Source organism: Anguilla anguilla, chromosome 13 (genome assembly GCF_013347855.1).
Source record: "Anguilla anguilla isolate fAngAng1 chromosome 13, fAngAng1.pri, whole genome shotgun sequence".
NCBI lineage: Eukaryota > Metazoa > Chordata > Actinopteri > Anguilliformes > Anguillidae > Anguilla > Anguilla anguilla.
Genome location: NC_049213.1, coordinates 18,405,696 through 18,418,288, shown reverse-complemented (window position 1 = coordinate 18,418,288; position 12,593 = coordinate 18,405,696). Strand labels below are relative to the sequence as shown.

Below are 12,593 nucleotides of genomic sequence, written 5' to 3'. Positions count from 1 at the left end.
ATAATTCAGTTGTGCTTTCAATGTTATTTTGCTATGTGCAACGTTATGCATTTACTGCAGAATGCACTTTACAATGCATAATTTCACAATATATTCCACTATACAAAAACACAATTGCATGAATATGGCACTGACTGATTCTTATTGGATTATGAATACTGATGTTCATTTGAAATGCACTGATGTTACCTGCTTAGCATAGGCCATTATCTCGTGCATTTATTGCCCATGAAGAACATCAGAACTTAAAAATCTAACGTTGTCCTGCAGGGCTCTATATAATATTGTGTAGTATTATTGGAGTAGTGCTGTGCTGGTGAAACTCAGTGTTTGTGTTTGTTTGGCCCTCGGCAGTGGGAGGAAGTGAGCGGGTATGACGAGAACATGAACACCATCCGCACCTACCAGGTGTGCAACGTCTTCGACAACAACCAGAACAACTGGGTGCGCACCAAGTACATCCGTCGCCGTGGCGCCCAGCGCATCCACGTGGAGATGAAGTTCTCGGTGCGCGACTGCAGCAGCATCCCCAACGTGCCCGGCTCCTGCAAGGAGACCTTCAACCTGTACTACTACGAGTCTGACTCGGACACCGCCAGCAAGGTGTCCCCGGCCTGGATGGAGAACCCCTGGGTGAAGGTGGACACCATCGCGGCGGACGAGAGCTTCTCGCAGGTGGACCTGGGCGGGCGGGTGATGAAGATCAACACGGAGGTGCGCAGCTTCGGGCCCGTGTCCCGCCACGGCTTCTACCTGGCCTTCCAGGACTACGGCGGCTGCATGTCGCTCATCGCCGTGCGCGTCTTCTACCGCAAGTGCCCCCGCGCCGTCCGCAACGGCGCCGTGTTCCAGGAGACGCTGTCGGGGGCGGAGAGCACCTCGCTGGTGGCGGCGCGGGGCGTGTGCGTGCCCAACGCCGAGGAGGTGGACGTGCCCATCAAGCTGTACTGCAACGGGGAGGGCGAGTGGATGGTGCCCATCGGGCGCTGCATGTGCAAGGCCGGGCACGAGGCCGTGGACAACGGCACGGTCTGCAGAGGTAAGAGTCACTCTTCCCATCAGCCCTTTCACCTCAGCCCTTTTCAAACGGAGCGCGATCCCATTCAGTCACAGCTGTGGCCGCTGGGATCTCTCCTGGGCCAAAGGGCGGTCCATGACAGCAGAGCTGTCCATTCCCACATCCACAAGGGAGGCAGGGACATGGCAGGGCTACCAGTCCAGAAAGAAGAAGAGATTCAGCCATTAATTAGGTTGATGAGTCAGCCAATGCTTTGAATGATGACCAGTTCTTGTCATAAATTCAATTAATCAAGTTTATAAAAAAAAAAAAAAAATTATACTTCAAATACCCTGCTGGGCGATATTACATTATTTCAATTGTATGAATTGGACAACAGTAGTTGGGGAGTATGTGATGTTTTATTGTACTAAGCAGTACCGTAAATGTGTAAAACACTTAATCGCAATAGTTTGCTGTGGCCTGGTGAGAAATAATGCTCTGTTAGCATGAGGCTGTCAAAGTCATTAATGCTTAATGACAATTTTATTATCTCAACCACACATGCTTGATTAACTAAATGCAGTAATGATTACCGCACCATGACACACATCTGTGTGATCACATCTGTGTATCTGTGTGCTTCCCTTATTCCTGTTGGATTTCAGTCCTGACCAAAGGTCAGCATCTCACAAAAAGCTTTTTTTCATTTAAAGCGTGAAACTTGACTTCTTTCTCTGTTGAAAATTTTCTTTTCAAAAAGATTTACATATATATTCACTCCACACAGAAAAGGAAAATGAAACTTAATGAAATATTTGCAGAGGTAAATTTTGGCTCATTTGACGTTTTGATGCGGTTCAGATAGGCTTTTTGGCCCTTGATCATACAACTTCTTTGTAGCTGCGAGATTTTTTCCATCAGAGAGTAATTTAAGACTTGAAATATTTTACACAATGTAATATATGTCATCTTACGCTTCTCCTCAGTTCAAACTTGAAAAGAAACCATTTTCCTTTGTTGAAAATAGTGTCTTTCAAATGCATAACATTTTTTGTATAACAAGGAGAATGCATGTCTGTGGAATACTGAATTGTCCACAGTCTATGAATCAGCTCGTCCTCTGTAATGATCATTAAAGCTGAGGCTTCTCCCTGTTTTAAATCCATTCGCCAGGGCAGGAATGACAGCTGGTACGCTTCTACTCGCTATGTCCTTAAAAAGTCTTTTTCGCAGATGATGTCAGAAACAGAATTGTACTCATACAAACATTTCTGAAACAGGAACCGATTAACATTATGCATCATAATTTATAAGTGTCCTGAGAAAGGTTAGCAGTGACCTTGTTCACCTTGTTTCTGGGCTTTGTACCGTTATGCAGGGGAGCAGGAAGGCGTCTGTACCCTCCCCAGTACAGACAGCCACACTCACCGGCACACACCTTACTGTGAAACAGCGAAGCCCTCCTCAGACAGGCACGCGACACGTCCCATAAGCACAGGTGTAATTACAGCACAGTCTGGGGCCGCGGAGGAGGAAATGTGGGACAGAAACGGGTGTTTGGCTGGGAAGGAGGCAGACAGCTGGGTCGACTGCTCATTAAATGGTAGCTCACTGGGCCGGTGGATCTCTCCCCCCCCAGGGATGTGTCAACTGAACGGAAAAGCCCTACATACTTATGAAAATTTGGTCATATTGTCCTACGTGTAGATGCCTCCTTTTGCTTAATGCATATTTCGTGGGAGCGGTATTTTTCAGTCACACCGCCTCCACTTTCACACAGAGTAAAACAGTGGTCACGGTCAGGAATGAACCTAAACCGTGGATCAGACCGGTAGAACCGTGGGGCAGGACCAGGGTGGGTTCACACGGGAGCCGTGCGGGCCGATCCTTCAGACGTGCCGCCGTGCGTTTCTCTCCACCCTCAGCGAGTTAAATACGTGGCCGCCGGTCACTGGAGAAACGCCCCCTGTCCCATTTTCACACCATTTCCCTTTTCCCTTTTCTCCCTCCTCTCTCTCTCCCTCTGTGTTCCTTTTTTCTTCACCGTGGCAAAGAAACCCAGGGCTTTCCCGTCCCCTTGCGCAGTACCTGCGGAGATGCGGTGGTTCTCCCCTCTCAAACGGCAGCAGCCCGAGCGTTTTAAACTTTAATGAGCGAGGTGCATTCTTGGACAGAGCAGGAAGGACTTTCAGCACCTCCAACTGCCCAGAGCTCTATGGAAGAGGGCAGACAACTACCATAGATAGAAGATCTAGGATAATGGGGGAAGGGGAAGGAGGGGGGGAGGGGGACAGGGGCACATGAAGAAGAGAGGGATAAATGGTTTTGTGCGCGGTAGCTGGTGGTGCTGATAGAGGCCTGCCGTCAGTTGGTGCAACCGTGATGTCTGTCGGCAGCTGAAAGCTGATATCTCCGCATGATCGCTGCTACAGACAGGCTTGTGGTCAGCGGCTTTTAAATGCCCATTGGCTGAGAAATGAATTGATTTATGAAAGATGCGCCTTTTAACTGCCGATGGTCGGATAATGAATTGATTCATGAAAGGTGCCCTCCCCACGGCCTGCGAGATATCGTCTTTCAGTATGGATTATTGTGCCACGCTCAAAGGAAAGAGATGTCACATCAAAAGATTAATACCCCAGCCACCAGTTTGAATCCATATTGTTCAGACACCTCCACAACCCAACATATAATTACGCCCCATATCAATTAAAACCCCTGCCAGGGGTTTAGAGGCATAATTACACAAGAACGTGAAACTGTCAAAATATTGACGATGTGCAGGGTCGTTCGAGCCTAAAGTACAACCTTTTCTCTCTGCGATCGTCTTACGTAGGGGATTCAGTTTCCTCCCGCAGAAGCACTGGACGTAAATTAACCATTCAGGGCTCTTTCAAAATAGGCATTCCCAAAAAAGACTTTTTCTGCAGCTGGCAGAAGTTGAAGGAGATTCTCTGACTCCTATGGCATGTCCGCACTTTTAATTTGAAATTAAATTACCCACTTAAGCTGAATACAGCGAGAGCCATGTTTGGCGGTAAAATTCAAAATGTCTAATCGCGTCCATGTGTTTTATTGGCGGTAATCCGATCGCCCTGTAAATCCCGCGAGCGTTGCCCTGATTGGGTTGGGAGAACTGGCTGTGCTAAAGCACCACCGTTTAAAACAGCCGCAGTTCAAATATCATTTAATGACGAGTCTAAACTGCACCCCTGTGCGAGATCAAATGGCACTTAATTCTAGCCTGGATCATAAAAAAAAGAAATCTTTTAAGAATGCGGTCGCGCAAAATGTTTGGATAGCGCTGCGAAATTACTGCCGCGGTTTACAGGGGCGAGCAAACAGGCATCAGTCATTCAGGACCTCGCGCCGGGAGGCTAACGCGACGCGTAGAACGCGAGCGCTGGCCGTTTACTGAGTTTGAACGCAGTGTCGCGGGAGGTCGGCTGGTACAGCACGAGCGCCGAAGGAAACCCCGCCCCTGAATTATTATTGAATGTTCTTTAGCGGCTCTGTTAACCGCCTTTGTGCTTCCCGCGTGTTTCCTGCAGTCGTGTTTTGTTTGTATCGGTTCGGGTGAAGCAACCTGTAGCTACGAGCTCGGATCCTTTGTCGTTACACCGCGGTGCTCCTCGTGTCAAGGCAGAGATTACCCCCGCAGTATCGCAGTTATTCTCTATAACATCGCACCCTAATGTAATCAGACCATGCTGGAGGCATGGGGCCAATTTGCTGCTAATCTCTTTCTTTAACCCAGGTTTTATTTTTCCTCTTTCTTTAAGAGGCTTGGTATGAGCGGTGATAGTGCTTTCTCCTGTCTCCTCAGCTGGGTGACAGGCCGGGTTTTTGGGCTGGTTTTTTCCGGGCTGGTGTTGGGAGGCAGAGCGGTGAAAGGAGGATTCGGTAGGAGAGGTTTAATGTAATCCCCCCCCAGCTGAACGTAATGGCAGATAACAGGAGTCAGAGGGATAGGGAGGGAAGAAGGGATGAGCTGTAGGCAGCAGGGTTTGGGGAGTGCTTCCCCTGGGTCTGTGGAGAGAGTAGGGAGGGACAGAACGTATTGGTTGTTTTATTTTCTCTGTTTACCACCCCACCCCCCCCAAGTGCTGCTGCAATGACATATTCGATGTACTAACAACATATTTATATACTTGTTTTATGCTTGTGTGAATTTACCTGATCAGGGGAATAGAAGTGAAAGGACTGTTACTTGCCCCTGTGGGACATTTCCGTTGAGTCCCATCTCAGCTGTTTATTTGAGCGTCTATGGTATAGATAATGTGGAAAGCATTTTCTATTGTGCAGTTGTTGGGACTGCGGTGGCTGTAGCCTGGCCGGACGTCGCTGTTTCTGCAGTATACGCTGTGAGCATTGAGAGGACAGGAGCTTCTCCAGCTGCTCCAGCTTACTTGGATCAGTACACGATCAGAGGACAGCACTGGCTGTCATTCTTAGACTGCAACTTGGATGCAAGGAAGGTTCAGCTGAGCATTTTCATTTTAACTGCTGTCCTCAAACCAGTCTACTGTCTCTGCATTCGTTATTAAGTGGGAACTGTTAGCAGTGAAATTTGAGCTTAGCGGCATTGTGTTTTTCTGCTTGATTTGCGGTCTGTTATGTGCTTTGTGATTTGGAGCAGAACTCCGTGCTCAGTGGCTATAGGTTATATTTTCATTAACTGCAGTGAAGCCGCGGGTCTGGAGTTTCGGGCCAGCGGGTTCTGGGGCTGAGGCCTGATGGATTAAAATATTCTTCAGCGTTCCGCAGACACGGGGATCACGAGCCTCCTGGGACACGGGGGCCTGCCCTCCGCGCGCCCCCCCCCGCCCCCCCCGACCCCTGGGGGGTTCTGCGATTCTCCTTTACGGCGTGCTTCTCTACGCCGCAGGGTTCTCAGCCTTTCCATCTTCTTTCAGCATTCAGGGCCTTTTCAAATGCCGTCCGGGGGAGAGGGAGCGCCAGGGAAAGAGACGACCGCCCTCTGCGTCCACCGCTCGTACCTGCGCACCGCCTGACAGGGTGAGCGGGAGGGGTCAAAGGTCACGTGGAGGGTCTCCTGCCAGCCTGTCCCGCCGGGTCATTTCAACCCCCCCCCCCCCGGTCTCCCAGCTCTCCCAGCTGCCCCAGGGCACTCTGGGAATGCCCTCCACGCTAAGGCCGCTAGCGGCGGTGCGAGAGGGGGTTCAGGGCGATGACAGCAGCTCTCCGTTTGGGGCACGCTTTCCCTGGAGCAGCCAAACGAGGGATTAGGGGAGGGACGGAGGTGAGCTTTGATGCCTCCGAAACAGAGCAGCCCTTTGGCCCCCAAATGGTTTTCCTTAATCCCGATAAAGATCCCCTTCTCCCCGCAGAGCCGACACTCTCTTTCATGTGTGTTCTGATTCATGTCCTGCTGGATGCTGGTCCATGCAGTACCATTCATTACTATCTGGGCACCAAAACGGCTGTAGAATCGCCAGCCGGGTACAGATGCTTTTGATAAATGACGTGACGATGTATGTAAACTCCCAAGACCTCGTTTGTCTCACATCGCGTGACACCCCCTGGGAGGGACAGAATATTTGGACAAAGGGAGATGTGATAATTCCGGTTTACACCGGATTGTAATTGTACGGTTTATTTATTACCACGTCTCCCTTTGTCCAGCAATTCAGTCCCTCCCAGGGGTGTCACGCGAGGTCTTAGGATTTTACAAACAACAGTCGCGTTCTCTCGTTTCGAGAAGGAGAGCACGTTCCTTAAACAAACAAAAAATTAAAAAAAATATTTTCCATTCACCCTCTCGGGATCTGGGTAGAAAGAGTAAACTGAAATAACAAGGTGAAATCGAACCGAGACGCATGGAGAACCTTTCAGCCGGGTTCTTTCATGTCTCACGCTCTCGGCGTGCAGATTCCTGTCTCAGCCGCCTGCCGTGAACAGAAACACACTTTCGAACCTTGGGCTGATTAGCTAACACAGCCGCGGTGCGCACCCACTCAACCGGCTGGTGTGCTGCCAGACGGCCTCCATTGCCTCTCCCCGGCCCGTCACATAGTCCTGAGCCTTCTTTCACCCGCCATGTTGCTTAGCGCCCTGAATGATTGGCGTGATGATCTCTGATTTTTTGATAGCTGTTGTATTTGTTTGTGCGTTAGCATTTAAATATTTATTTATTATGTGTAGGTGACTGTAGACAACGGAGTTGCTGCACAGGGTCCCACAGGGACATCTAGTCACATTTGCAAGGGAGACTTCAGGCTACAGGTAGGATATTTTAAGGTCTCTGATGAGTGTCCATCACTGGGCACTTTTACGTACGCTATCTATAGTTTAAAAGCCTTTAACAATCGCGCAAGTGCCATTAAATAACAAGCATTTGACGTTTACAAAATGAGCTTTTTTAATACGGGTAATTTAAGCGATGGTCATGTGTTTTGGAAAGGGCTTGTGTCTGTGCAGTGTAACGCTGAAAAGGCTCGTAGCTGGGCATGAGCAGTAAGGTCTGCATTCCTTCTCTAGCTCACGCTGAATGACGAATGTGCGGAGAGGGCCGTGTTTGTTTAAAAGGGAAGGAGCCGTTGGCAGTTTGACTTTTTCGGGTGGGAGTCCAACATGGCAAAACGTGTACATCAATCTTCTTGGGAGGATTTTAGCTGGCTTGCTGTAAACTTTGTTGGTTTCTATGAACTGAAATAATCTTTTTTTGTTAATGACAGCAACTAGCTACCGAATGCCTACCCTAGCTTGATGCAAATAGCTAGGCTACTACTGTATGTGTCTGTTGGTAACTGTAGGCAACAGAGAGACCCCCTCATTTTCTGCTTAATTAACATAATATTGGATAGGGGCATATGAAAACTGGCTAACTTAAACTAAAGTTGGGGGCCTAGTGCATTTTGGAGGGAGACAGACACAATAATGCAGACCAAAATAAGAATCTGGCCATGACTGCCTCACGTCCTCTTGTCTGTCAAACTGTGTGAGGTGTTTAAAGATTAAAAGGGTGAGTGGGTTGAAGAAAAGTAGAGCTGAGAGAGAGAGGGAGAGAGGAGTTCACTCCTGCACCATGTTTCAGTAATGGGTGCCTTGTTACTCAGTGAAACAGAGAGCGTCTGTGGCTGAAATAGCTGTAGTCGGCTTTTCAGACTTGTAAAAAACGCTTCAGCTTTTAGTGAGCAAGCTTTACCGTGAACCCGAATCACAAAGAGCTTTTACGCTGGGCAGCGGAGTCTTGCGTCAGGTCAAGTGCGGTGTCAGAGGAGGCAGAGGAGGACATGGGTATTACTTCACTGATACCATAGAGACTCCGCATGAACACCATCCATACACCGAGGAGTTCAGATTGAGTTTTATTTCTTTTTATTTATTTATTTACTTGCACATAAGTAAAAGAGGAGTAAATAATAATATAAAGAAAAATAATACTAATAAGTAAATTTGCAGGTGAGGCAGAAACCCAAACTTATATCAAAACCTCACCCTCAAACATTGACATAACAGATTTTTTATATTTTCTCCTCATCATACATACGTGGTTTCTGCGGTATATTAAATGACAACAACTTTTACAATATGGCATTTCATCATTAATACTGCAAACACAATTTATAAACAGGCCGTGATTAACATCAACATCCAGTATATCAATACCCCTGGTCTGAAAGAGTGTAATTAGGTAAAACCTGGTAGAATGTCTTTAACTACCGTTTCTGCTTCAAAGCCAGTTTTAATTTCAAAGAAACCACCCATGCCGTTCCGTCCCCTGACCCCCGCTCTCCATCGGCCCTAGCCGTCATTCATTGGCGTAACGACCACGTAGTCTGCAGAACGCGACGAGCTGCACCGCAGGCCTGGAAACTCAAATTCCGTGAGCGTCATAAAATGGCTGCTCGTAGCCCCAAATGAGTCGCTAAGTAAACGAGCGGAGGTCAGAGACTTCCAGTGCAAGGCCTACGAGGTCACAGGTGGCTGCGGGCCCGCGTAGGCGCGCAGGTGCGAGGTCGTGGCCGAAATTTCCGGGGAAGGAGATTGAGCCATTTTCACAACGCGCAGGCACAGAGCTCCCGAGGATTACGGCCTGTTTGCTTTGGCAGATTGGCTTCATCGCTGCAGCGGCCTCAATTAAGGTTTCGCTTCATCCCCCCACCTCCCACTGTGGTCACTGCAGATAGAGAGGACGTCATTGGGACCGTTGTCTCCTTTGTGCTGCTCAGTAACCGATGCAGCGCACGGGTGAAATGCGGGTCAGATGGACCCACCTGGAAGGTGTTTCACATGGTGCTTCAGGCATCAGGTTATTACGCATTACGTGTGGGAGAATACCGTCAGGTCATAACATTGCATCTCAGAACGAATGAGTGACCAGGGACGCAGAGGTTTTGTTGAATAACTGGAATTCAGGAAAAAGTCATTTCCCCCTGAATGGCTTCAAAGTCTCTTTCTATAATATTCTTTGGAGTGCAGTGATCGATCCGTCACGGTTGTTTGGAAAACCAGGAGCACTGCTCCATGGCTCGCCAAAGCGCTCTCCGTGCTGTCAGCAATAAAGGCATCATTTCTGCAGCTCGCACACGAGCCCCACCGCTTCCAATCCCACCCCTTCCCCCACCGCAAAAAGGGCTTCTCAGACCCTTCTCCTCAGACTGTACAGACCACAATGCATTGCACCAGTCCCAGCATGCCCTTTTCATCCATCCAGACTGCACATACGGCAGACAGCGGAAGCTGGTGAGGGTTAGTCGGCTGTGAACCTCTGGTGCAAGGACACATTACTATTCTCACTACAGTAATCTGGCTGTCAGTCATATGAACCAATAAAAATAACTGGTCAAACTGTGAGTCATTGTAGCCATGGTAACCCGTGGTAGCTCCACCCCTTATTGGGGTTCATGAACCTTCATCAGCCAGCCTCATGAAATGAACTGGGTTGAGCCAAATGAAAAGGAAGTATAACATGATACGCACACGCGTGCATTGTGTTCTGAGCGCTTGCTTTGTTTCCTGCGAGGCAGAGCTGATATCTCTGGAGGGAATGGGCCGCACATATTTTCACATAAGTTTTATATTACTCAAGAAATGTAATAGTTTTCTTTAACCGATAGTTATTAAGACGAATTTTAAAACAAATGCGTGTTTCCTTTTCTAGTAATTTCAAGGTTTATTTGGTCGAAAAATCTTGAAAAATATTGAGAAGACATGCCAAGTCTGGAGAGTGAAGAAGACTTAGTTACACTTCAGAATCCAGCCGGCTCTCCGTCTCTGCAGGCCATTGAACACAAACATACGCTGCGCGCCTCTTAAAGAGACGGACGGCGTACACAGACAAACAGAGCGCTGAGTGGCAGCTGAAGTCAGGAGGCTCTCTCGCCCGTGAGTGGCGGTAATGGGCTGTCGTGTTCCGCGCGGGGGGCCACGCTCAGGCTTCTGAGGGGGAGGGCAGGAGGAGCCACGACGCTCCGCTTACATGAGGGGGAGAAAGGCTGGAGTTCAGACGAGCCCGAGACGGAAGGAGGCGTCGCCCGTCTTCGCGTTGGTGCTTCATGGCCCAGCGACCCTCAACAGCTACCGCTGTCTGCCGTATGTGCAGTCTGGGTGGATGAAAGGGGCATGCTGGGACTGGTGCAATGCGTTGTGGGCTGTACAGTACCAAGGGCTCCGAGAAGTAGTGGGGGTGGGGGGAGGGGTGGGATTGGAAGCGGCGGGGCTCGTGTGCGAGCTGCAGAAACGATGCCTTTATGGCTGACAGCACGGAGAGCGCTTCGGCACGTCCGCTCGACTCTCAGCTCCGCTCCGCTCTGAGCCGTGTGTGGAGCAGCGCTCCTGGTTTTACAAACAACCAGGATGGATCGGCCATTAATATTAATGAGACTGTTCCAATTCCCTCTTCCTTACCGTCATGCCTCAAACCCAAGTATGGAGGCGAGTCGACGCCGCGGCCATTTTGTAAAGCCCCCGAACAGGCCGTGGATAGTTAGAGTGTGGGGGGGAGGGTGAGGGGGGGGGGGTCAGGAGGAAGTGTCCTTGACGGATCTATCTTTACACTCTGCTACATGATGTTATGCGTTTGGCAGAGCTGGATTCTTGGCTCGGCACCGAGGGCTTCTCTCCCTGCTCTGGCAGATAAGGCTCTGGCGGCTTCGCCTCCCCTCGCCTTTATCTTCCCAGCCCCAGAGCAAAGCCTCCTCAACGGGCCGTTCTGAGTTTTTCTCCCGGCTGAAAGTCACCCAGCCCATCACCTAGCGATCAGGAGGGCGGGGCTGCGTCGGGCCGCGGCTGGCCCGGATGCTCGGGAGGTGTCGGGATCTGCTTCTCGTCCGTGGCCCCACCCGGTCTGCCCCTCTACCCCAGCGGGTGTGGGGGGGGAGGGAGATTGCGATCATCTCCTCTCCGTCGCTCTCCTCTCCTCCTCTCTCTGAGATGAAGCGCCATTACCACCCTTTGGTCTGCGGGGCTTTGTTGAGCTCCCTGATGAATGTGCCAGTGGGCCACCGGTCAGCAGATTAACATCGGTGACCTGGTCATTATTAACCTGCAGTGCTGTGGCTTCCCCGTGCTTCCCTTCCCACTCAGCTCCCAAAGGCAGAGGCCCACTTCTCCACAACTTATTTACATTAGCAAGCATTCATTTGCCAGAAGCTTTTGTCCAGAGCAACTCCATTATAGCAAACAGTGCTGAAAACCTGAATGCCAGCGAATACCAGAAGAGACTAGGCAGTAACTCTATGGAGATTGAGTGCACGTCTAATCAAACTGAGCCACTACACAAGTGAAATAAGGTATTGTGTGTGTAAGTACACAACACTTACAGTGCTATTGCTAAGAAGAACATGATGTTCTTAGTACTAGAAAACGTTACAAGAATACATAATCCTCACAAGACTTGACTCAAGAACTGTCTATTAAGAAAATATTTTAATTTTTTATGATACTACTCTTCTCAATCTTTCAATGCTTTAATGTATTTCTGTCTGCCATAATTAGTTTAAAAAAAAGATATGTTAGGGCACCATGAATTGCATACCAAATATAATAATCTTTCTTTTTTAATTTTGACCAAAAATGAGGTTATAATTGCTTTGCTTCTGAGCCCGTTAATGACATTGACACTGGATGGAATGTCACGCTTGGAGGTAGCTGGGGAACCCAACACTCTTATTGGGGGGGTGGGGGAGGCAGGCTTTAGAAAGATACATGCAGATCAAATCGGCATCATCGCCTTGCCTACAGGACCCCGGTGATGTCACCCTCCATCCCGCCCCGCCCCTTCCTGCCCCGCCCCTCCTGGGAAGCTCCTCCCCATGACCCTGTTTCCAGATATAGCGATGGCACATGTTGATTTGGAGACTCCTTGGAAGGTTTGTTTAGCATCCAGTGACCTATTTTGCCGGGCTGGAAGAGCGCGGTGCTGGCGCGGTGCGTCTCTGCTGGGTTCCCGCTTGTTTAAGCTGAGAACAGCACCGTGGCGTTTCGGCTGGACACGCGTGCGTCTGTCCTCCTGAGTCCTTGTGCGTGGTACGCAGTGAGGTCACATGACTGAAACCGAGCGCGTTTCTGTCGTTGCGTGTCTGTTGTGCGTCTATTGTGCGTCCGTTCTGGACCCCTCTTGTGTTTT

General features: G+C 49.5%; 1 protein-coding gene across 6 annotated transcripts in view; it reads left to right on the top strand.

The window, feature by feature from the left end:
• LOC118211777 (ephrin type-B receptor 2) overlaps positions 1-12,593 on the top strand; it is a 127,222-nt gene that overhangs the window by 70,633 nt on the left and 43,996 nt on the right. For all 6 annotated transcript variants that reach the window (XM_035389232.1, XM_035389229.1, XM_035389227.1 and 3 more), the window contains exon 3: positions 355-1,039. In XM_035389232.1, the coding sequence (XP_035245123.1) occupies positions 355-1,039 (685 nt within the window). The remainder of the gene's footprint in view (positions 1-354; positions 1,040-12,593) is intronic.